Source organism: Chrysochloris asiatica, unplaced genomic scaffold (assembly GCF_000296735.1).
Source record: "Chrysochloris asiatica unplaced genomic scaffold, ChrAsi1.0 scaffold00003, whole genome shotgun sequence".
Lineage (NCBI taxonomy): Eukaryota > Metazoa > Chordata > Mammalia > Afrosoricida > Chrysochloridae > Chrysochloris > Chrysochloris asiatica.
The window spans coordinates 17312218-17338929 of NW_006408521.1; the positions used below are offsets into that span (position 1 = coordinate 17312218).

Consider the following 26712-nt stretch of genomic DNA (forward strand, 5'->3'; position numbering starts at 1 on the left):
GGATCCAGGTGGCTAAGATGTATTTTCAAAATATAAACTCTTCATTGATCTTGTTATAATTGTCTCCTCTGTTTTCTATTCTTGCAAGCATTTTATCCAAAGGTTTGAAATATTCGACCTTAATGCTTATCTTGCTTCACAAGCATTTATTGAATACCTACTGTATGCTAAGCACTGTTCTAAGCCCTGGATATGCAGTCATGACTAAAGAGAGAATTTCTGCCTTTGTGGAGCTTACATTCTAGAGGGAAAGATAGATGAGGAAAAAGATAAATAGGTGAAATCTATAGTATATTAATAATAAGGGCTAAGGATAAAGAAAATGAAGAAACATGTGAGTTGTTTTATGTAGAGAAGGTTTTAAATTTTATATAGGATGGTTAGGAGTGCTTCGTATAACTGACTTTAGAGTAAATAATCTGAAAGAAATGAGGGCACTAGACATGCGTATGTAGAAAAAGCGCCTTCTAAATCGAGGAATATTGTTGTTAAGTGCCATGGAGTCGGTTCCACCTCATAGTGGCCATGTGTAGAGTTTCTGAGGCGCAACTGATGAGTTTGAACCGCAGACATTCCAGTTCAAACTGAGCTTGAGGTCAAGTGTTTGTCCTACAGCACCATACCATGACAGAGGGAATAGCAAGGGCAAATGCCTAGAGGTAGAAACATGCTTCTTGATGAAGGACAATCTATGGTTATGTTGTAGAGAATTAGGGTAAATGTAATAGAGGATGAGGTTAGGGAGGCTTGAATGATTGATCTAATAAATTACACAATTAAAATGGAGTGACAGGAACTATTTTTACAAAAGAATGTATTTGCCTTAAAATGTGCTAATTATTTCTTTTTGCTGACAACTGAATAAATATAGAATTGCTTGTCCTAGCCTTCGTGATGATTTGCTATACTGGGCTAGCCTTGATATTTTTGGTCTTTGTTATAATATAACCATGCCTCAACTTTTCTATGCACTGTGTTCATTTATCCAGTTGCCTTATTTCCGTATTATTTAAGATTATACTGTATTGCTCAGTATATTATTTTTTTCTAGGATACCAAAAACCTTAAAATGTTCAATTTGGTTCAATTTTAGGATGTTGAAGTAACAGAATTTAAAATAAAAGAACAAACTGGTTGTAGCATGGGAGAAGAAACAAGCATTGATAAACTTAAGATTCAGTTTTGAAAGCAAAAATATACTAACCTGTTTTATATTCAACAACAAGAGCAGTAGAATATTTTTTTGCTAAAAAATTTAAGCAATTACCGATATTTTGATACATGAAATTTTAAATAAATGATAAAAGCAGAATATGAGTTCTTATGTTCACATTACGCTTTGTATACTTTTTAAATGATTACTTTTCTTTTTTAGCAATGATAGCACTGATGGGGAGCCGGAAGAAAAGAGACGGAAAATAGCAAATGTTATTATTAATCAGTCTGCAAATGATTCCAAAGTCATGATTGATAATATTTCTGACAGCTCTTCCTTAATTGAAGAGGTACTATTAAAATACCTTGAATTGTCCATTGTAATTATTTGTATTTTTTTTCTAATATTTAAGTAAATAGTATTTTGTAGTTGAGTGAAATTTTGTTAGTAAAAATCTTGTTTATAAGATTATTTACTTATTTCATTAGTAAAAATCTTACTTAAAAAATTTAAAGCCTGATTATTATTACTAGAAGATCCGTAGGTGGTTCAAGATGGTTTGCACTCAGCTGTTAGCTGCAAGGTTGGCAGTTTGAAATCACCCAGTCGGCACCATGACAGAAAAGACCAGTCATCTGTTTTCTGTTAAAAGGTGTTGTTGGAGCTGCCATCAAATCAGTTTTAACTCAGATTGACCCCACATGTACAAAGTGCAGCTGTTCCATAAGCTTTCCAAGGTTGTCTTCTTTTAGAAGCAAATTTCTGGGCCTGTCTTCAAGGTACTCTGGGTGGGCTTGACCAACACCAGTCTTTCAGCTGGTAGTTGAGCGTTTAACTGTGCTGTACAAGAAGTCCACAGTCATAAAAACCTATGGAGCAGTTCTACTCTGTAACAAATGGGGTCCCCATGAGTTAGAATCAACTTGATTGCAGCTAACAACAACTATTATTAGACATACAAATAAATATACTTGTTAAATTGCTCGATATTATTAGAAAAAAAAGAGATCCTTTGAAGTCACAGCAATTCTGTTTTTTTCTTATTCAGGCAAATGAATGGCCTTTGGAAAGCTTTTGTGAAGAACTTTGTAATGACCTTTTTAATCCATCCTGGGAGGTAAGATTTCTTCATTACAATTTCTCTCAGTTGTTTTCTGTGTTAGTGAAGGGAACGGTGTCAAGAACAGTGTACACTGACATGATCCCTATTCTCCTGTGTCCCTTTCAGTATTCATTGGAAAGGGCACTTCATGTCATTGACTTTCTCTGTAGAAAATTTTGTATGCATTTTTTCCTTTCATAGCCTTTTAATCATGTTTATTTAAGAATTATTATTTTTGTTCAGGTTAGCTATAAAGTCTCTAGGCTTGCATCTCTCTCCCAGATGGGAGAAACTGACTTCATTTCCTTTGGAAATAGACAATTTTGATTGCTCAAGAACAGTAGTTTGTTTTCAAACCATCTTCTTAGCCTCAGAAATATTTCTTCAAAGAAATCTTGAATAGGTCCCAGTATGTAGTAAAGATGAGAGTGAAACGCCTTCCATTTAAGTTGAAGGTTGGTGATCTAAAACCATTCTGCTGCCCTCTTGTTGGCGTGTGGGGAATTTAAAACTGCTTTGCAATACTTTTTAGCAGCATTCTATTCCTTGATGTTCTTCTATGTAAAGCTATTGGAGTCTTATCTCAAATGGAGTCTTGAATAAGTGAGTGCAGAGTTAGTGGCCTGTTTACTTCCCTTCTGGAAAATGCTGCAGAAAGTATCCCCCACTTTATCTTTGGAAGGCAGTTTACCTAGGACCACAGTTAAGCATTATTCACAAGATACTTTGGATTATCAGCCTTTGGATTTTACCACTGGGAGCCTTTGAGATTTTAATCTTGGTGCATATATTTCTAAAATGATGGTGTTGGAGGTTATGAAGAACCATATACAAGGGTGAGTCAGAAAGTGTTGATACTAGGGTTCCAGTTCATACACGCCACAAGTTTATTCCAAACAAAACATGTGAAAACATGTCTGTGATCAGTAGGTGGCTGCACACAAATTCTATAAGTAATAACACTTGTCTTAGTTTTACTAGCGTGCCTTCAAAACCAAGGTCCCATCACAATAGTGGCTTTTGAGGAGATCTGCTGGGCCAGTTAAATTCAGGACAGAGAAGCAAGTTAGAAATTTACGATGACTATTTCTGAGGGCTAATTTTGGTAGATTTCCTTGAAAGACACATGAAGGGCACATGACAAACATGGGATTTTATTAGGAAGAATTTTAAAGAAAACTAGAAACTGCATTGGTAAGAAAAAGGCCACGAAAGTTGAACCAAGGATTTTTTTTGTTTTTCCTCACAAAAATATACCTGCTCGTTCTTTGAGAGTAGCAAGGACTACCCTACAAAAATGTTGGGAAACCTAGCCCCAAATGCCCTGCATCCCTTTGAGCTTTTTGTTCCACAAACTCAGAATACTGAAAAGACACATGATTTGAGTCCCTCAAGGATACCAAAATTGCCATATTGACATTGTCGGTCAAAGAGCTCAGAATCCTTTGGAGGAGGTTTAGATGGAAAACACTGCTTACGGAAGTTTATAGACCTAGATGTTGGAAAACAATAATAGCGTCACATTTTCATATTTTTGCTTAATAAAGTTTTCTAGGATTTTATAGCAATTTTTTTTTACTTATCCTGTTATTACTTAGAAAATTGTCTGCAGCTATCCACTGATTGCAGAGACATGTTGAAACATTTTTGTTTAGAATAAACTCATGCATGTATGAACTGTAGTAGTATTACTTTTTAACTGACCCTCGTATATTTTCCATTCCTCCCACTCTTTTCCTGTGGGCAATTTTGAATGCTAGTTAGAGGGCAAAGTAATGTTAGCAATGTGGGTTTATACCTCAGAACGATTTTATAGTATCTGTTTTCCTAGCTCTATTTTATAAAGCTTCATATAACCAGGAGTATTTTGAAATTAATGTGTTTCTTCAAAATACCTTCTTACGAAACACTATTTAGCATATTCTAATTTAATAAAAATGCAGTATCCTTTTTTCATATTGGAGAAAAGTAAAACTCCATTTCTTAAGCATTTAACCTCTGACACCAGTTTCTTTTATTTGCACTTTTAGGTTCGACATGGTGCCGGCACTGGACTTAGGGAAATCCTTAAAGCTCATGGAAAAAGTGGGGGTAAAATGGGAGATAGCACTTTAGAAGAGGTAGGTGTTACAGAGCATCAGTGATCACTCCATTTCAGTACTTGGCTGCTTTTTCCAAGATAGAAAGAAAAGAGAATATAGAGACGAGAGGTAAATAAGAGGAAGAAATATGGAAAGAGGGGGATAAGAGAGAAAAAGTAAAAATGATAGGATGAAGTCTGTAGACAGAGAAAGAATGTGTTAAGGGCAAAGACATATATGTTCAGAAACACCAAATGAAAATCCTATGTATGTAGAAGCAAGAGTGTTTGAGCAGGATATAAGAGATTGAAAACTAGAGTGAGGTGAATAAGGTGAGATGAGAAGTCAATGAGGAGCATGATTGATGTGGTACAGGGACACTGGTAAATAGGTTAGCAAGTTTATAAGTAACATATAATAGCAACCTTAGATAATTTCTTAATTCTCTTAGAGTATAATAACAGAATAAAATGAATGAATTTTAAGAATTTTTTACCGTGTTTATCTGAATCAAATATATCACCAAAGAGGATGTAAGTAAAGATTAAGGATATTAATTGGGACTGTTAGGGTTTAAAACCAAAATAGTCTGTCCCTCATTTCTCCTCTCCAAGTTCAAAGTGTGATCTTTGTTATTTAAAAATGACTGTTTTAACAGATGATTCAACAGCATCAAGAATGGTTGGAAGACTTGGTTATTAGACTTCTTTGTGTTTTTGCATTAGACAGATTTGGAGATTTTGTTTCTGATGAAGTAAGTATCACCTAAGGGAGCCTTTGCCAAATCAAATTTCAGATTCTTCAAAATAAATTTGTTTGCAGGTGTAAGTTTTCTTCTCTTCTCATCTGTAGGTTGTGGCACCAGTTCGTGAAACGTGTGCTCAAACATTAGGTGTGGTGTTAAAACACATGAATGAGACAGGAGTTCATAAGACTGTGGATGTGCTACTTAAATTACTTACACAAGAGCAGTGGGAAGTTAGACATGGTGGCCTTCTGGGAATAAAATACGCGTTGGCAGTTCGTCAGGTAAATACCTCTTCTTTTAAAACATTTGTGGGAAGGTTTTTCTCACAGTTAGCTGATTTTCATCAATTTTGGTAATCTAAAATAACCCTATTTTCTAAGTGTTACAGACATGTCAAGATTTGATGACTTTTCTTTTTCTTTTAAAAAAAAAAAAAGCATTTATTTACATATTTAACTTATGTGGGAGGCTAGGACTAAGGAGTTATGTTTTGGAGTAAGACTAGCTCTGGTTTTAGGAACATAGTTAGGTTTGTTTTTCTTGAAATACACTTGATTTCCTCTCAATTTGGAAGTTCTGTAACTACATTATTTTTTTCTTTTTACTTCCGTGTGTTTTTTGTTGTTGCAAGCTGATATCTCTATTTCTCTATTTTCAGTCTTACAGGTTTGTTTAACTTTGAATAATTCCATATCTGGGTTGAGTTCTGCCTGATATTGTCATGTATGTTAATCTTAGATTGTATTGTTTGCTATTGTTGGCTCTTTAGCCAAAGAACTCCAGTAATAAAAGCAATAAAAGATATAACGAGGCAAAGTTGTCATGCTTCCAGACTTGGGTTTGGTCTTATTTTTTATAAATTCTTATATTTCTGTGTATCTGGAAATGTCCTAATTTCACCATTATGTTTGATGGACAATTTTCTGGGTATACAGTTCTTAGTTGGCAATTTTTCTCTTTTAGAATTTTATATATGTCATCCTATTGCTTAGGCTTTTTGTTCTTCTTGCTCTTGGGATTCTTTCTTTGTCTTTGATTTTGAATAGTTTAATTATATATGTATTGGTGATTTTCTTTTGGGAACTACCTGTTAGGAGTTCGTCCACTTACTGAATGTGTATCTTCTCATCTTTCACGATGTGTTAGAAGTTTTCTTCCAACAACTCTGACACTTTTCTGGGTTTTTACCCCCTGTCTCTTCCTGTTCTGGAATTCGAATCACATGTAAGTTATTACTCTTGATAATGTCCCTCATACATTTTAGGCTTTCTTTGGCTTTTTTGTTATTCTTCTTTCTTCTAATTGTTTCTCTAGCAGGTGACTATTGAGAGGTTTTTCTTTAACTCACAAATTCAGTCTTCCATTAATTCAGTTCTACTTCTTTGCCCTTTTAATGTATTCCTGAAGTCTTAATATTAAACTTTATCAGGAAGCTCTGATACAATTTCTGGTGTTATATATATTTTTTGCTGTGTTTTACTCATTTGTTTGAGGCATTCACTCTTGTTTCTTTGTGTAAACTGCAATTGTTGTCTTTGAAACAGTGTGGTATTATAATTATATTTAGTTGATGATTATATGTTGGTGTGTTCTACAGCACTCATCACCTCTCTCCTGGTGAGTGTGACAGAGACTGGAAGGGTGTACACAGTTCTCTGTTTGCTCTTTGTGTCTCTTAGTTTAGGGCAGATTGGTCTGATACTGGCTGCTGATTATCATTGATCAGGTGGTACAGAAGTGAGTAGTGGCACTTGCTCAGTGGGTAGTCTCAGGAGGTACAGATGTGACTGGGCCATATGGGAACATTTGCTATCCCCCCCAAAACAAACAACAACAAAAAATATGTTGTTTGTTGTTGTTAAGCACCATTGAGTCGGTTCTTACTCATAGTGATCCTGTACACGGTTTACAAGGAGCATCTGGTGGGTTTAAACTTCTGACTTTGTGGTATGCAATCTAGTGCTTATCCTACTGCGCCACACCAGGACTCGAATAAAAGATAAAATGACGTGAAATTCTTCCGCCTCCAAACTTGGGGGTTGGTATGCCCGTCATCCAACCCCAAGCAGAGCAGAGGTTGTGCCAGGAGCAGATGTCACTGGCCATTTGATGAGCCAGGGCGGAGATTGGTCACACCCCTGACTACCAGGAGGACATAGGGAGCAAGGGAAAGCTGCATCCAGGCTGCTGTAGGGACAGCTACTCGCTAAAGCTCAAGATGGTTGTGCCACTCCAAGCAGCTCTCCTGTCTGTCTCCTTTCTCGCCATTTCTACTTAAGATTCTCTTTCAGTCGATGCTCAGTCTACCTCTTTATCCTTTCCTCCGAAGCTTAGGATTTCAGGATCACCATTTGTATCTGTTTCACTTGGTTTCCCTGTTACAGAGGGTCTGCTCATCGCAGTTACCAGTTGTACCATCTTGTCCCAGAAGCCAGGATTTGACTTTTTGAGGTAGTATCATCGAGATAACCCAAGCTACTGCTGTTGGGTCATTTCTGGCTCATAGCAACCCTTTAGGGCAGAGTAGAACTGCTGCCTAGGCTTTTTGACATGTAAGTATTTACCTCAGCAGACAGCCTCATCTCCCTCAGAGTAGCTGTGGTGGGTTGGAACTGTCAGCCTTGCTGTTAGCAGCGCAACAGTTAACACCACTAGGACTCCTCACCAGAGAGTTAAGAATTTAATATGATTAGGTACATTGTGTACTCTTTAAGATCAAGGATTATCCTTCATTAAAAATTGCTGCAGTTAATGAAGAGCCTGTCATGACTTGTCTTAATGGTTTTGGTTCATTTAAATATTAATTACTCCAAGTGCTACCAGGCACCCTGCTGAGTGATACAAGATACATACAACAGAAGCAGACATGAAACTTGTTTCAGAAAACTTACAGTAACTGTATAAGCAAGCAACTTAACATGGGCATATTTCTTTTATTATGAACTATCATTGTTTTCTTAATAGATCCTTTATAGCAGATTTTTTAAGAAGAAAATTTTAGATAGTATTACCATTTATATATATATATATATATATATTTATATTTATTGATTTATTATTATTATTATTATTATTATTATTTTTTTAAATCAGTTCTGAAAGTCGATGCCTTTCTCAAGATCTCAGAACTTGTTAGGGATTAAACCAGAACTAGGAATTAGTTGGTGTGTTTTTTGTGCTGTCATATTCAAAATGAAGTCAGCACATAATCTCCTATTTATAAGAATTTGTGCTCTCTTAGTGAGGTATTAAAGAGCCATTGTAGCATACTGGGTTATACTTTGGGCTGCAAACTGTAAGGTCAGCAGTTGGAATCCACCAGCCACTCTGCAGGAGGTAGATACGATTTTCTGCTCCTGTAAAGATTTACAGCCTTGGAAGCCCTACACAAGGTTGCTAGGAGTCAGAATTGACTTGATACCATGTAGCAACAGCAGCAGCATGTTATTGGGAAGTAGCCCCAGTGGCACTGTAGAGTAAGCACTGGACTGCTAACCGCAAGGTAGGCAGTTCAAACCCACTAGCCATTCATTCCATGGGAGAAAGATTAGGCTGTCTACTCCTATAAAAGATTTACAGTCAGAACCCCTATACAGAGATGTTATTGTTGTTAAGTGTCATCAAGTCAGTTCCTACCCATAACGACCCGGTATCAGGTTTCCAAGGAGCGACTGATGAACTTGAACCTTGTGGTTCAAACCAATTTTGCAGTACAGCGTGTTAATGTACCGCATGAGTCAGCATCAGATCAGTGGCAATGAATTTAGTTTTTTCTGCTTGTTTTGTAGGTTATTGAGAATTCTGATAAGCTATTTCTTATCTTATGGATAGCAGTTAGTTTATTAGATTAGGCCATAAAACCCTACTTTATTTATAATAATGTATTATACTGTGCATTGTTGTTGTTAGGTGCCGTGGAGTCAGTTCCGACTCATAGCTACCCTGTACAGGGTTTGTGAGACTGTAGATCTTTACGGGAGCAGAAAGCCTCATCTTTCTGCCACAGAACAGCTGGTAGTTTTGAACTGCTGAACTTGCGGTTCGCAACCCGATTCGTAACCACTACGCTACCAGATGTCCTTACACTGCGCATTAGTACAGTATAATCAGTCTAGCTACATATGTCGATGGCATTGTTTTTGTGGAAAAATTAGTTCAGAATGCTAGTGTGAAATGCCAATAAGCCATCTCTCCCCTTATCTCTACTTCTCACTGTCTTATCTAGTATTGCTGTAACAGTAAATCCTGCAAAGTAGGTGGCTTTAACAAAGAGATTTATAATCTCATAGTTGAGGAAACTAGAAGTCTGAATGCATGCCACTAGCTCTAGAGGAAAGGCTTTTTCTGGAGCAAGGTCTGTTTGTCATTTCAGCTTCTTGTCCTGGTTCCTTGGTGCTCTTCACATGGCATGGCATCTGTCTACCCCCATCTGTACTTGGCTTGCTTCTGCTCAACAGTAATGGGTTTGGACGATGCATTGCCCTGATATGACCTGATTAACATAATAAAAACCCCCCGTGTTCCTAAATCCACAGATACAGGGATTAGGGATTATTTTGGGGGAACACAGTTTTTAATATGTAACACCAACCATAGATTTAGTTTCAGAATTAGGGACTTCACTGCCCTGAGCAGTTGATTTGACCTAGAGATGATAAGTCAGAAGAAATGTGTGTGCTGAGGGAGAAGAATAAACTTGGAAGTAAAAAGAATGTGACATTAGAGGCCAGGATCATTTACTAGTTAACAACCCTGAGTGCTTGCCAGACTGCATCAGCACACTGTGTGTTCTAGGCATTAGCCTACCCATTTATGGAAGCTCCCTGTTTCCAAAGGCAAACTTCTAGGCCTTAGGAAGTTTTCCAAAGTTCTCTTTGCCTTTCTCACTTTTTAAACTGCCAGCAACAAAGCCTTGCTTTCAGATCATGGATTTAAGCTCTCTCTCTACAACTCCTTTCTACCTCTGCTTCCTTCCTTGTTTCTTTAGCCTCTTTTCTAGCCTTTTTTCCCCCCATGAAAACCCTTCTTCCTATATAAATATAACTCATAATTTCTCTATCTCCTACTAGCCTTTGTAGAGAATTGCAGAATTATATGCTAATGGTAAATGCTTGTTGGTTATTGAAAAACTATATTTCATAGCAAGAGCAATTCTCATTGAGCTTTCTAGTATAGGAACATAGGAATAACCTTTTGAGACTTGCTGTATTAGAATGCAGAGAAAAGATTAGAATAATGAGAAGCAGGAAGAAATGACTTGCCTTTCTGTCTTCGCTCATACCCTATTTGGTTAATAGTGCCATTGAAAAAGAATCAGAAATGGAAGCTAAGTTTCTAACAAAAAGATATGTATGTGTATGTATTCATACAAAATAAGAATTCTAATTGCTTTTTGTAGTCTTATCTAGAAAACCTATTTTGATGTTTTATGTCATACTGAATAATAATTCGATATTATTGCAGACTTTTAAAGATGGGACTGTTGTTGCTGAAGTGCCATTGAATCAGTTCCGACTCACAGTGACCCTGTATAGGGTTTCTGAGGAGTGGCTGGTGAGTTTGAACCACTGACTTTGTGGTTCATACTGACCTCTTGGTCCAGTGCTTTTATCTGACAGCGCCACACTAGAACTCCAAAGATGAGATTGTTGTTGTTGTTAGTGTTATGTGCTGGAGTCGGTTCCGACTCATACTTACCCTACATGGGTTTCCGAGGTTATAAATTTTTACGGGAGCAGAAAGCCTCATATTCCTCTTGCGGAACAGATGGTAGTTTCAAACTGCTGACCATGAGATTAGCAGCCCGATTCATAACCACTACACTATCAGAATTCCTTAAGATGAGATCCGTTTCATATTAATAATATTTTTGTGTTTATGTAATTCATTTTGAACAAATACTAGGATAAGCCAAGAAGTATTGCTACTACAGTGTCTGTTCATACATGCATGGGCTTACTTCAAGCAAATTTATTTAAACATACCTTTGATATCAGTGGATGGCTGCAGGCAAGTTCTCTCAGTAATTTGCTGTGAGTTAATGCACCAGACTGCAAAGCTGTTTGAACTGTAAGGTTGGTGGTTCAAGCTCACCAGCTACTCCTCAGAAACCCTATACAGGGTCGCTATGGGTTGGAGTTGACTCTATGGCAGTCAACAACAACAGTTTCACTAGGGTCCCTTCAAAAAAAGTTCCAATCCAAAAATGACTTCTGAGGGGATCTACTGCACCAGTTAAATTCAAGGTAGAGCGTTCAGCTAACAAGTTTATATGGCAACTGTTTGGAGGGGCTCCAAAGGGGTAATTTTTAAAAAGGACCCAGGACAATCACAGGGACTTATTTTCAAGAAGTTTCAAGAAAGTTGACTGCATTTATGAGAAAAAGGCCAGGGAAGTTGCCTGAGGAATTTTTTCTACCATAGTGCACCTACTTGTTTTTTGAGGGTAGCAAGAGCTGTCTTACGAAAATTCCATTGAGAAGCCTTATTCTATCTACTCTACAACCCCAGTCAGTATTTCCCCTTCACACTTTTTTCTCCAAAACTCAAAGAACAGTGAAAAGGAACACAATTTTAGTTTCTTACAGATGCCAAAACTAACATTTTTGACTTGGTATGAATCAGAGTGTAGACTTAATTGCAGAAGGTTTAGAGAAATGGAAACACTGCCTTCAGAAGTGTAGAGATCTGAATGGAGGAGAGCTTGATAAACAATAGCTTCACATTTTGAAGTTTTTCTTAATGAAAAGTTTCTAGGATTTTATAGCAATAATTTTTAACTTACCCTTACTGAATTTTTTATGCTTTTTCATGTAGCCAATTTGGTAGGAATTTTAACATAGTAGTTGTACAGCAGGAAATTAATCTCTTTTGATGTACTGTTTTACAGGATGTGATTAATACTTTATTGCCTAAAGTTTTAACTAGAATAATTGAAGGACTCCAGGACCTTGATGATGATGTCCGAGCTGTTGCTGCAGCATCATTAGTGCCTGTGGTTGAAAGCCTTGTCTATCTTCAGACACAAAAGGTCTGCATTTTCTTAGAGCTTGCTTCTTTTTGGGATGTAGTGTACTAGGATAAAACGTGGTGGTGTTCTCCATCCTCACTTTTCTTGTGGCAAATATCCCGGTGATACGTGGAGTCTCAATTATGTATCCTGGGGAAGATTACCTCAGCTTGTGTATAGAATACACAGGGAACTTCGCCTTTGTTTAATGCATCTTTATGGGGCTACAGGAGTTTTGTTGTTTTGGCTATGGTTTTTAAGTCCATTCTCCTGCTTTGAAGTACCTTTTTAAGTTCTCACTGAATTTCCTTGAAATTGCCAAAAACCATATGTATATTTAGAAGTATAATGACCAATATTTTGACTGCTTAAAAACTAAAGTTACCTTTCTTAATGATTAGTAACTTTTAAAAATGTATTAAAATTACATAAAGGACCATATATTGTATTTCTATACTGTATGATTTTCAGAGTTAGATTTTCACATAAAATAGTGTTGGCTATATTATTTTCCGTATGAGCTTGATTAGTAAAGGAAGTACCAAAGTAGAAGTGAGCAATACTAAAAAGAGAGGGGAAGAATTGTTCAATTTTGCTCAAAACTTAAACTGTCCAGGGTCTTTGGGATTGTGCATGTCACTGAATTAATAAGGCCCCCTTAGATACAATTTGACAAAGGCTTGTGCATATTTTTGTATTTGTAAAATTGCTAACTCTTAATAACTGATGTTATAGGTACCTTTCATTATAAATACATTATGGGATGCTCTTCTGGAACTAGATGATCTGACAGCTTCAACAAATAGTATTATGACTCTTCTTTCATCGTTGTTAACTTATCCTCAGGTCCAACAATGCAGGTAATTATTTCTAGTTAGTAGAATAAAGACAAATTCTTTACATACATTTCCAGATAATTAAGTCTTAAAGAAATAATATTTTAGTACCTTTAAGATAAGTATTGTTAGTTTGAGATGCCAGAGACTGTTATTTTCAGGGATGCCTTTACTTTCTAGCTACTAGACCATTTAAAAGGTCATGTTCCTTACCCTGGGTTACTTGGAGTTATATAATTCTTCATCTTGTTCATTGAATAATAGTTTACTTTAGAAATTTAATAATTGTATATTATTTGCAACTCTAACCCTAAAATATAGAATTTTAGCCTTATTTAGTGATATTTTGCTAATAGAATTATAATTGACTTTCTGATACTTTCTCTTTTACAAGTTTTTTCCTTGGTAATGTTTATTTCTGAAAATCTTATATTTGATTCCAATATTTACATCAGGAAAGATATACATATTAATGTTATATAATATCCAAAGGTATAGTTGTAGTGAAGCTAAAAATATATGTAGCAAAAATTTAAAGGGTCACCTCTTTTTATATTCTGAAGAGAAGCTCAGCTAATCATTGTATTCCCTACCTTTTAGAATGGCTTCTGAATATTATTGTTCCTATTAATTGTATCATTGGAGGTACAGGAACTTAAAAAAAATCCATATATGAGAAAATTAATTACTGACCTTAGCTTAGTGAGAGTGTTCAGTGAATGTTTGTATAATTAGGACTGTAAGTGATTTATGACTCTCTGAGTGAGTCTACTTCCAATAAAAAGTATAGATGTATGAAAAACAGTTCAAGAATGTTTCAAATAATACTCACATGCTGGTAGTACTTTAATGCTAAATTTAAACTAGTAGGATAACTGACAAGTTGGATAGCAAAATAAGTGCCCGTTAAAGCAAAAGAGAAAAATTGTAAGTGATAGTGTATATCTGGCATTTCCTAATTTTCATTTTTTCGCTAGTAATGGAAACTGTATGATTTGAATGAGTTAATATATATGAAAGTTCTTCTCCAACTGTGTTTTTCATTGGCCTGTATCTGGGTATGACACACCTTTTTTGCAAGGCCTCTTGTTTTTTAAGTGCTGTCGAATCAGTTCTGACTCATAGTGACCCTGTGTAGTGCTTTTAAGGAGCACCCTGGTGGATTCGAACTGGCAACTCTTGGTTAACAATCCATTAATTATTTACCCTACAGCACCATACCAGCACTCCTTTCTGTAAAGCCTAGACAGTGAATAGTTTTGACTTTATAGGCCCTACCTGTAATGTCTGTCAGAAGTACGCAACTCTGCTGTTGTTACATGAAAGCGACCATAGACAGTATGTAAAAGGGACAAATGGGACTATATTCCAATAAAGCTCTGTTTACACAAATGGCTGGGTGGATTTGGTCTACATGGGTCTTTGTTGTTGTTAGTTGTTGTGGTTAAGTGCTGTGATACCTCCCTAAATAAAGGATTTTACTCTGTCAAGTAGATAGTGTCAGAAAAGCTAGCCAATGTAAGAAAATGAAATACTGTAGTAAAAGTTTTTTTAATTCAATGTGAAAAATGTAGCTTTTGATTATATTTTAAATTACCTTGTTATAAAATTTGTTTCATATATTGTGATATTTGGCAGTTAATTTCCAGCTTATGTAAGAAGAAATGCAGCATGCCATTTGGAGTATGAACATTTACTCTATTAAGAATTTATTATATTGCTTTGATATATTTTGAGCCTGTTTCATGTCTTTGTGTGCATATATTTAAATGACAATTTCTAAAGTAGATTTATTAAACATAAGTATAAAGAGTGATATTCAGATAAACCTGCAAGTATTGAAAATAGTGGGAAAAGATAGGATTTCTGAGAGAAACCACAAGAGAACAATTATACTAGCGTATTCTTACATTTTCATGCCTGTTTTTACAGAAATGTACTTGTCAAAAACTACTTACAAACCTTTTCTTTACACCAGATAACTTCATTTTTCTGTCTCTCTCTCTGTTTTTTAAAGTTTTATTGTGAATTATGTGACATGGGAGAACATTAGTTTTACATTCATCTTATCGTATATTGTTTCATTGCTATGGTTACAATCCCCTCCACACATCACCAATCAATGAAAGGGTGCATCCTATAAGCCTGCTTCCCCCCACAACCCGGGTCATCAGCACACAGCCCCTCTTCTTCCCTGGGTCCTGAGTCCTCTGCCTTCGTCTTGGGTATTGCTGCCTCTCTGGGTTGGGTTCCGCTCTCCGCTCTTCTCCCTTCATGGTTCCAGGGACCTCTGCTCCCTGCCTGCAAAGTCAATCACTCCCCTCCTTGCCACAAAATGCCCACTTTTACATTTACAACCTTCACAATCAGTCCTGGTAACAATTATTCACCCTTGCATCACAAGAGACCTGTCCACATTTCCTTTAATCATTCCCACCTAGACAAATTGGATACTACGCAGTGGAGATTCTACATTGCTCCACGCTCTCTGGATCTAGGTTGCCAGATAACTTTTATCAAAATGCCTCATAGATTTGACAGAAATTCTATGATGCAAATTAGCCTAAACTTGGCTTTGCTTTCTTCCCCATTTAAAACGAGAAGGAAGAAATTTAAGTTTTCTAAAGTTGGTAATTCTAAACCAGATAGCAAATTTCAGAGCTGCCATCTTATCACTTCTTTCCTTTTTGACATGTGGTCGAGAAGGCTCTGAAAGGGGATGGCTGTTCTGAGCATCTAGTGGTTATCTGTAGAGGTTAGCTATGAGGGAAAGAATTAGGAATAGCAATTCTGATTCTGTAGGCTGACTACCAGCTAGGGTCCATGTCCTATTTTTGCTGAGTAAGGAGATTTGGAATAAGAGCAGTTATTTTGGAAATCTCTAACTTGATAAAAAGTAATTCATGACTCTCGTGCCTTAGAAGAACCTAAAGTTAGTATTTCTACTATTCTTTATGACCATGCTTGCTCTGTCTGTTCAAGTTATATAACCGTTTTGAATGAGAATGATAAGTGAATATTGATATGAAAATTGTTTTCTCTTAAGAATTTGTTCATCAAAAAAGATACTTCATGTCAACATCGTGTAGTCCATGTGGGATTTATAGAATGTATTCACAGATTTCAAATGAGGATGAGTAAGATTAATTTGTTTCTTCTTTATTAGTATTCAGCAGTCACTCACAGTTTTAGTCCCACGTGTCTGGCCTTTTTTGCATCACACTATATCATCAGTTCGAAGAGCAGCACTGGAAACTCTGTTTACATTATTATCAACACAGGACCAGGTAAGAACTAGTAACTATGTAACAATCTTAAAACTTTTATAATTTAATTTCGTAAAATAAGTCTCCCCACCAGGTTACACTTGCTATATATCAGGAGAATGCAGCACCTAGTATCAGGGTTATGATGATTCAATAATAAAGTCACCATAAGGGCAGAAATATTTTAATGTTTTGTTCTAGGTTATATTTCTAATACTTAGAATACTGCTTAACACATAGGAGGCTCTCAGTAAATATTTGTTGAATGAATGAAAGGTCCTTTCCTACTGGGGACTTGTTATTCAGTCTCTCTCCACTTTGTATGATTTACAGAACTCATCCTAGGTTAGAAAGCTAAGCGTTTTTCACTCTGAAATACAACTCCTAAACTGACAGTGTAATTCCCAATCACTTGAATTGAGTTATCTCAAAAGTCTGATATTTTCAAAATAGTGTACTTCAGGGGTCACACATTGAAATCCTTACAGAGATTATTGAGATCATACCAGTGTGTGAGTGGAACCTGTGATGAGCTAAGGAGCTCAACAATCAAAATACTAGGAATTTGAAGGAATATAAATAAGGAATCCAATCTTCTAGTGTGCTGTTTGTTATACATTGTACTGTAGTTTGGGTCAGCTGTCTTTAAAAAGAAATGGTTGAATTATTTCGATAGTGCAGTTATATAAATTGCCTAGATTTTGAAACAATTAAAATAACCCCTACAGTAATTCGTCATCACAGTCACTTTCACTTGCTGCACATGCAGCTTTTGAACTGAAAAGGCTATGAAGGGGTTTTTTTTTGCATTAAAGAAAGGCTAAGTAAGAACTGAATGCACTTGTTTGGACTTAGCTACAAATTCAACTTAAAGACACACTTAGGAATGGACCTCATTCATAATCTGGAGACTACCTGCAGATTTTGGCATGCATAAATGTTTCTGTGTGTTCACTAATGATGCATTTCAATGTGAATTAGGAAAATTCCGTGTGTTCTTTTAGCACGATACTGTATTGAACTGTGAACAATATTTGTACATTGGGTTGTATGTTATCCTTTTGATTTTGTCTAATCACAGTCTGCTCTGAGCAAAAACTATCAGGTCTATTTTGTAATTCTCAGTTGAGTAATAATGAACTAATCTGACAAAACTGGAATGGACTGTTCTGAATTTCTATTTCATTTTTGCTTAACTTTGGGATTTTTGCCTAAATGTTTTTGATATAAATGTTCTTCAATTCACTTTAGATAAATCTCATGTATTTATTGCATTTCTTACCTTCACACTGTTCTTTTAAGTCTTTCTGTTCTTATAAGGTGATTAAACCACCTGCAGGTTCTTTTTAACTTACTTTTTGGTTTCTATTATTTATATGACCATATAAATATTTGACATTATTAGGAAACTTTATTCGACATTATGAGGAAATAAAGTATTCAGTATAATGACTTATCCAAAATATTTTGCATACTTTTTGGATACCAGACAGTTAACTATTTAAACAATTGACATATCTGGCCATCCTGTTAAAGTCTATTAAACATAAGCTGACATATTTTGGTCAATCAGTTACCACTGTTACTTGTTGATCATTAGTTTTCATACTGTGTTTGTTTTGATATACTGGGGGGAACAATGAAATATCTGAGCCACTTGCTCACTCACCAGTGATTGTACTGGATTTCTTTTTTCAGTTGCTTTTTTCCCATTTTGTTTGGGTTTTTTTCTCAGCTATCCGGTATAATTTCTTGCTTTGTTAGTCTTACTTAAAATTTGATGCCTCCTCCCTTGTTTTAGACATTTTTTTCAATTCAAACAAGATCCTAAGATTGTTCCAAATCCCCTTCCAAATATTTTTAGCCCATTGATGTTTGATGGAGTCCTGTTGAACCTTAATGTCAGTGGTTCAAGCTCACCGGCCACTCCTGGGAAACCCTATACAGGGTCATTATGCATCAGAACTGACTCGACAACAGTTAAAAACAACAGCATGCTTGATGATGGAGTCCTGGTGTGGCATTGTAGGATAAACACTAGACCACAAGGTTGGTTTGTAGCTCAAGGTCAGCTGTTGGAACTCACCAAACAGTCCTCGGAAACCTTATACAGGGTCGTTAGGAGTCAGAACCAACTTGAAGGCATTAAAAACAGCCTGACTGATAATAAAAACCCACTGCTGCTGAGTTGATTCTTGACCCATAGTGACCCTTTAGGACAGAGTAGAACTGCTCCGTAGGTTTTCTGAGACTATGAGAGCAGATAGCCTCATCTTTCTCCTATGGAGTGGTTGGTGATAGAATCAACAACCTGTGGTTAGCAACCCAATGCTTCATCCACTACACCACCAGGCTTCCTTCTAGTTGATACTATTAAAATTACATGGCTTTCTGTGTTCTGTGGTATTGATTTTCATTGTCAGGGAGAGCTTCTTTGCCTTTTTTTTTTTTTTTAAGTTTATGTTGTGAATTGTGTGATAGTTTACATGGGAGAACATCAGTTTTACCCTCCTTTTATTGTATTTCATTTCATTGCAATGATTCCATGCATCATCATTCAACAGTATGTATATATACTTTTTGGTGGTGGTGGTGTGCTGTAGAGTCGGTTTCCACTGATAGTGATCTTGTACAGAGTTTCCAAGGCTGTAAATCTTTATGGGAGCAGAAAGCCTCATCTTTCTCCCGTTTTAAAATAGCATCATTAATGAAAATTTCCATTGTTTCCATCTAGCCTTTACCTTTAGAATATTTCTTTACTGAAAGTAATGAAACAGTACTGCTACATAACAATTCCTTTGTGCTCCAAAACTTAATTCATTATCTGGGAGAGAAGGAAGAAGGTGCTTTTGGATCCTAGCTAGTAGGGTGGGTATTGGTCAAGAAAGGCATCCTGCTAGAAGTAAAGTTTAAGAGAACTGAGATCAGACCTAAAGGATGAGTGAGGTTTTATCAGGGCTTCATTCTGGATCTTTCCGGTTCAGTCATGGTTGAAGAAGGGAAACCAAAACAGACCATATTTGTAAAACTTGTAGGACACTGCCCTACTAGAAATGAATTTCCTTGTTAGAAAAGAAGGGCGGTGTAGATTACACAGCAGACAGAGCCTTCAACTGCCTTGTCCTGCTCAAATATGGTAGCTGACTACAGTCCTGTCAAGAGTTTATTCTCCTGCACCAGGGGTCACTATTCCAAATGTCCCATTCCAGGGCTTCGCTCCATAATTTTTCCTGCTCTGGTTATCTTTCTGTTATACCCCAAATTAAAAAAAAAATGAGTCTGTTCTGATTTTGCTTTATCCACCTTGACTAAACCAGTTTTAACTGATTCAGGGTCCTGGAGATAACCCAGTGAAGAGGAGGGTAAGATTCAGAGGAAGAAACTGTGTGAAAATCTGGAAGCAGAAGAGAGCATGATGACATTAGAGAGAAAGTGAAAGGAAATGAGTGCTGATGGGCAGAGGGTGAGGGAGATACAGATGGCTAGAAGTTTCAAGTTGATTTTGAGGAACAGTGAAATGTCAGATACTCTTATTTTTGTTCTCCATCGACTGTTCTTATTCTGGATCTCAGAAAGGTAGAACACATGAAGGAGCATCAGTCTGAATAATGCAAGTTAGGGGAAGACTACCCCATCCCTTTAGTTGTTGTTGTAGTTAAGTACTGTCTAGTTGGTTCCAACTCATAGTGACTTTGTGTAGGGTGTCCAAGGAGAAACTGGTGGGTTTGAATCACTCACCTTGCAGTTAGCAGTCCAATCCTTATCCTGCCACACCACACCTGGACTTCCCATCCCTCTGATATACTAAAAATTTTTAGTATTTAGTATGTAAATAGTGAATCCAGTCATTTCCCTGAGTAATTTTTATAAACTCTCTCCTCCCCATCTGATCCTCATTATAAAAAATTGAGGGCTGTGAAGGTCATTACAGCATTAACCAAAAAATGCTAATGTTGTACTGATTATTTAATAGAAACTAAAGAATAATTTTTCAGAAACTCATTCTAACTAAAATTTACCAGTAGTTGAACCTTTTTGATAAAATCATATCTTTTCATTTAATTGTTATTTAGGTTACACATCTTCAGGTAAACTGGTTCCCAAGAATTACATGCTATAACTTTGTTTCTATTTTTGTTTTCAGAGCTCTTCATCTTGGCTTATACCTATCCTGCCAGATATGCTGAGGCACATTTTTCAGTTTTGTGTTTTAGAAAGCAGCCAGGAAATTCTGGACCTCATTCACAAGGTACACAGTGACTAGATCTATGTGTACTCCTTTTTTCTGTAACTTTGTAGATGTTTTTAGATATAATTTTCATAATTGTTGTATTGTTGGTCAGGAGCTTTAAGAAATTAGAAATCACCCAAGATGAGATAAGAAATAAGATCCTTTAAAAATGTAATATTTAGTGCCTAATTTATCATAGATTTTTTTTTTTTTTTCGTTTTTTTAACTCTTACTATGTGATCTATGAAAATATTTTTAGTACTTTCTGATAGAATGCAAAAAATAAACTGAAGACTGCTGTCCTTCATCACTTTTTGCTATTTATTAGTATGCTTATTGACTGTGCAAACTAATGAAACCTAATGTCATTGCTTAGACTTGCACTTTTTACCCTCACATTTCAGCACTGACCAGATATATTGGAATCTTTAAAGAAAGAGACATTTTGTGTATTTAATAGCATTTATGAGGGGAAATGGCACTGTTGTACCTTTAGAAACTGTGTTGCTGATGGAGTGTGAGGCAGGTATAGATGACTCATTATGAAAAGACTTGGATTAACAGTGATGCCATATCTCCATGATCATGCACTTTATGCTGCTCTTAATTTATACTAGAATATTGCTACCTCTAATTTTAGCAATAGATCCTCTTTATTAGGATCGATTAGTATGTGCTGAAGTTATATGACTATAGGACAGCTTTTGTATTGAGTTTTACGATAAATGCAAAAGATTTCAGTGACTTACTGAGATTTGAAACTAAGTTATTTTTCAAACCTATTTTATTTCAAATGATTTTCACAAAGTACTGAAATCATTTTTATATTTTTAGTTTACTTTTTAAAAACTAAATATGCCTACCAAAAAATCATAGTATTTCATAGTAAGTTTCCATTGGATTTTAAAATAAACCTGTGCTATTTTTAAATTAAGTATCTCAAAAAATAAGTATTAGGGTTTTTTTTATATCTTACTAGAAATTTTTTATTTTCATATTTCCTTTTACTCTGTAGGTTTGGATGGAACTGTTGAATAAGTCTTCAGTGCAATACATTGTAGCAGCTGCTTGCCCATGGATGGGTGCTTGGCTTTGCTTGATGATGCAGCCTTCTCATTTACCTATTGATTTAAATATGTTGCTAGAAGTTAAAGCTAGAGCCAAGGTAAGTTTGTTGTTGTTAATTGCCATTGAGTTGGTTCTGACTCATAGCGACTCCGTATAAGGTTTCCAAGGAGCAGCTAGTGGGTTTGAACTTGAATGTGGTTCACATTCAAGTGCTAATCCTATAGCACTACACTAGGAATCAAAGGTAAGTTTGGAGGGACATAATGTATTTGTATGCTAGGCTCATAATTATTAATATGCTAACCATTTAAGAACTGTGTATACCTTTATTATAAGTGTGATTTTATTAATTTAACTTAAGTAGGGAGAAATTATCTTATTAGAACTGTGGCAAAATATGTAATAATTTTTATCGATTTCAATTTTGTGAAAGAAAAAAAAAAAAAACAACTATTTTGCTAGGATTAAAACAGCAAATTTAATATTGTCTATTTTGTTGTTGCTGTTGTTTAATTTTTACTCACTGCCTTTTTCTTCTCATTTCATCTAGGAAAAAACAGGTGGTAAAGTGCGCCAAGGCCAAAGTCAGAGTAAAGAAGTACTCCAAGAATATATTGCAGGTGCGGACACTATCATGGAAGACCCAGCCACCAGGGATTTTGTGGTCATGCGGGCCAGAATGATGGCAGCCAAGTGAGTATGCATCAAGTGCCCGATAATGATAAATTCAGAGCTTACTTAACCAAATGGACTCTTGTGTTTATTACGCTTTCCTTTATTCATGAATTGTAGTATTCATGAAAGAATGAAAGCCTATGAAAATATTTTTAATTAAAGAAATTTTTGTGTATGTTGCTTTTGTTTATTTAAAAAAAAAATTTTTTAATGGTAAAATACATACAGGGAGTCTTCAAAAAGTTTGGGCAAATTCCATTATCTTTTAATTCCATTTGTCCACAAACTTTTTGAAGCCCCCTCATAATAAAAAAAATTGGCGGTTTTATCTATTTTTTTAAAAGTACATTTCAGTGGCACAGATTGCAATGTACAGTATGGCGCAGCCATCGCCACTAGCTGCTGAAACTTTTTCATCACCCCAAATAGAAACTCTACACAGATTAATCAGTAACTTCCACTTTTTCCTCCCTACTAACTTTGAATGTACTGTATCTATATATTTGCGTGTTCTAGATGTTTAACTGGAATTATACAGTATTTGTCCTTTTGTATCCTTATTGTTAGTGCCATCGCATCAATTCCAACTCATAGTGACCTACCTGTATAGGGTTTCTGTGGAGCTGTTGGTGGGTTAAGGTTTACCTATGTTGTAGTATATGTCAGAACTTCATTCCTTTTAATGGCTGAATGATAATCCATTGTAGGGTTCCAGAGACCTAGCATCTTTGTCAACCCAACTATTTCATATTTTTTAAATAATGACTAACTTAGTGTGTATGAAGTGGTATCTCACTGTGCATTTGGATTTGCATTTCCCTAATGTTGAGCATCTTTTCACGTGCTTATTGGCCATTTGTATGTCTTAGGATAAATGTTCAAGTCCCTTGCTCACTTTTTTTTTTTGGTTATTAGCAGTTTTGTTGCTTAATTGGTTTGTAGAAGTTCTTTATTCTACATATTGAACTCTCATTGGATATATGATTTTCAAATATTTTCTTTTGTTGGTTATCTTCATTTTCTTGATATGGCCTTCGTTAACACAAAAGTTTTTAATTTCGATGAAACCCAATTTACCTATTTTCTCTTTTGTTGCTCATGTGCTTTTCAGCTCCAGAATTTAATTTCTTTCTATATTCCTTTGCTGATATTTTATCATTTTCCTTTAGCTCTATTTGTGTATTTAAAACTGTTGCTTTAAAACCTTAGTAATGTTTAGGCTTAAGGAATGAGTTCTTTTATTTTGTTTCTTTGAATGGTCCATTCTTTTCTTTTTTCAGCTTTCTTATTGCTGATTTTTAAATATCTAATCACTTTGGATATGTGGCTAGTATGTGTGATGTGCCATGTGTGGGCTTCATGGATTTTTTTGTCTGTGGCATGCTTTTCTGTCACATGATTCACTTATAAAACTCATCCTGCATTTTTTTTTTTTTTAAGTTTTTATTGTGAATTGAGTGATAGTGTTCATGGGAGAGCATCAGCTTTACCTTCATAATTTCATTGCAATGAATACAGTCCCCTCCATGTATCATCAAACAACCAAAGGGTACACCCCACAAGCCTGCCCCCACCCCTGGCCGTAAGCACACAGCCCCTCTCCCTCTCTGAGTCCAGAACTCCAGCCGTTACATCTCTCCACATCACTGTCTCTGCCTGGTCCATTCTTTTCTATTCCTTTGTATGTCTTGTTGATTTTTGTTGAAAACGAGGCATATTAGCATTATCTTAGCTCTGGAAATGAGATTTTCCTTCTTTCTTCAGGGAAGGATTTTTGTTTTTTTGAAGGATGTAGTAATCTATTGGTTTAGTGACTTTCCAAAACTATTTTTTGCAAAGACTGTATTCCTTGTTGTTTGTGGTCAACAAAGTATCTGTTCCTTTTGCTTATGTTCAGGTAGTGTTTTGAGGGAGAGTTCCTTGATCACCAGTAGTTAAAACAAAAACAAACTAAGCAACAATAAAACATCTTTTCCCAGTCTTTACAAACTGATTCTGTGCTGAGTTGTTCCTGAACACTTAGCTAGGCTTAGCTTAGCCTAGGAATCAGCCTGATGTGAAAGCCTAGGGTTTTCTCAGGTCTGGTGTACCATCTTGCTTAATGTTTTAAAGTTTTAAAATAGAATTTATATCTTTTTAGGAAGATAATGTTTACATCTTCTTTGGGGAAAAATATGCCTTCCATGGGGCATATTTTACTAAAAGTAATTGTCATAGCAACTCCATTTTTTGCCCTCTTAGGTTATTAGGAGCGCTTTGCTGCTGTATTTGTGATCCAGGTGTCAATATGGTAACCCAAGAAATTAAACCAGCTGAATCCCTTGGCCAATTACTGCTCTTCCATTTGAATTCCAAATCTGCTCTACAGAGGATTAGTGTTGCTTTAGTAATCTGTGAATGGGCTGCTGTACAAAAGGTAAGATTTTGCCCCAAAGGTAATAAATTAAAACTATCAATTTCTGTTAGCTGTTAGGATTATTTATATTAAAGTGAAATTATTCTTTAGAAAAGTTTTGAACATTCTTTCACTCTCATTTAACTTTAACCCTAGACTTTCTTCATAAAGCCTTTATTCTCATAACTGAGACTACTAGATATGCCCATACTTAATACTTAGCATTTTATCTTGCAGATTGCTAAAGTTTCTGTTAGAAATGTGTGTGTGTTTGTAGGTAGTCCAGAAACTGTTGATCATTCATCACTCTGTATCTTTCTCAGATACCACTGAAAACTGCAAAAGATAAGAGGCTTTGAGTATTAGAATTCTATTTCTGGGTAGTAGCAAGGGCAGAATTTTTGGTTACAGACAAAGCAAAATCATCATGTTTCCAAATAAGTCATTCCCTTGCAGCTCCTTTAGCTTTTATCTTCTAATAAGATATTTCATTTTGTATACACTTGGTTCTCTAAATCAGACACTCCCTGCAAACTTTGTTTATTCCACTGGCTGGAATTCTAGAAATTTAACTGTCTGCACTTGCTGTGAGAGTTACTTGTTACTGCCTCTTAGCAGTTTGTCAAAGCTGTGTCTAAAAGTAATTGAGCCATGCTCTATTGCAATAGAGACCCCAGCTTTGCCTCTGAAAAGAAGCAAGGCTCATCTGTTTTTAGGCAGGACTCGGTGTGCTGGAGAGGCAGTGATGCTGTGTTTTTGTGCCTCTCAGACTCAGCAGCAAGTGTTGACAGTTCGGTTTCTGGACCCTCACAGAGCTTCTCTGGACTTACTCTGTGAAGCCCAGGCTGACCACCCAGATCCCACAGAACCCCTCATGGCTCACCACTGAGGCCATTCCCCCTCTGGTTGGGGCAGGCAACAACCAGAGAGAGGGGGAAGGGTTAGTTAAATTTGGGGGTAGGTAAGTAGCTTTTGAATTATATATCCATTTCTGCAGTATGGCATGTGAAGCTGTGGGTTCAACTGTTAAGAAATCTAATAAAGTGTTTTTAAATAACAGTTTTAGTGCATGCTAATGTATTCTTTTCTGACTGATTTTACAATTAATGTATTTGTAAATCTATGTGAACTTGTAAACTGTAAATTTATTTGAGTAAAATGAGAATTACTAGGTATAAAATTGAATGAAGTTATAATAGTTCCATGTGCATGTTCTATGGTCATTCATATTGAAATATTAGAGTAGCTTGGGTGTAATAATTTTTCTCTTCGTGCAACTAACTGTGTTCTGGGAGATAATAATAGACTCAAGCTCAATAGGATTTTACAACTTTGAGTCTACAACTAAAACTTATCTATAAAATTGTGTTTCTGTACATTTGCCCGTTTCTGTACATTTGCCCTGAATATTTGTTATCTGTTCTATTTTAGGAGTGTAAAGCTGTTACCCTAGCTGTGCAGCCACGTTTACTTGATATACTCTCAGAACATTTATACTATGATGAAATTGCCGTTCCATTCACACGAATGCAGAATGAATGTAAACAGCTTATTTCATCATTAGCTGATGTACATATTGATGTTGGTAATAGAGTAAACCACAGTGTTTTTACAATAGATCAAGCTAACGACCTGGTGAGTAAAGAAGTAACTTTTGCATTTTAGATAGAACATGAAATAAAGATTATATTTGTCCTGTCATGTTTACCAGAAAAATTACATTAATTTGATGAGTCTTTATATGGCCTAATAGCCTGTCCTTCTTACCCTGCTAAAAGGTTATTTTATTTTGATGTTTTTTTTAAACTAAGAGGATGGGGAAGGAGTTATTTTAACTCAAAATCTAATAAACTAATACACCTTTATTGGGAAAAGCTGTTACCTTTTTTTCATTGGAAAAAATCACTTATACAAGTTCCTGAGTATTTCCTGACACAGCCCATATGCATACACACTTTATAATGAAAATACTCAGATATACCGAAAAAGTGAAAGAAATGCCTAGTGAATGTTCATGTATCCACCAATTCGATTCTACAGTTAACTTCTACTAAATTTACTTTATTACATATCTATTCATGTGTTTACCCCACCCAAGCATTAATTCATCTTAATTTTTGATTCACTTTTTAGTAAGTTGCAGTT

At 35.8% G+C, this 26712-nt stretch overlaps 1 protein-coding gene across 1 annotated transcript in view; it reads left to right on the forward strand.

Annotated features, from left to right (window-relative positions):
* Nucleotides 1-26712, forward strand: part of BTAF1 (BTAF1 RNA polymerase II, B-TFIID transcription factor-associated, 170kDa) — a 122028-nt gene that overhangs the window by 56905 nt on the left and 38411 nt on the right. The window contains exons 7-19 of the mRNA XM_006831136.1: nt 1376-1505; nt 2205-2273; nt 4289-4378; nt 4998-5093; nt 5192-5368; nt 11977-12117; nt 12832-12956; nt 16099-16219; nt 20343-20447; nt 21445-21594; nt 22048-22190; nt 24414-24588; nt 25999-26202. Coding sequence (XP_006831199.1) covers nt 1376-1505; nt 2205-2273; nt 4289-4378; nt 4998-5093; nt 5192-5368; nt 11977-12117; nt 12832-12956; nt 16099-16219; nt 20343-20447; nt 21445-21594; nt 22048-22190; nt 24414-24588; nt 25999-26202 — 1726 coding nt within the window. The remainder of the gene's footprint in view (nt 1-1375; nt 1506-2204; nt 2274-4288; nt 4379-4997; nt 5094-5191; nt 5369-11976; nt 12118-12831; nt 12957-16098; nt 16220-20342; nt 20448-21444; nt 21595-22047; nt 22191-24413; nt 24589-25998; nt 26203-26712) is intronic.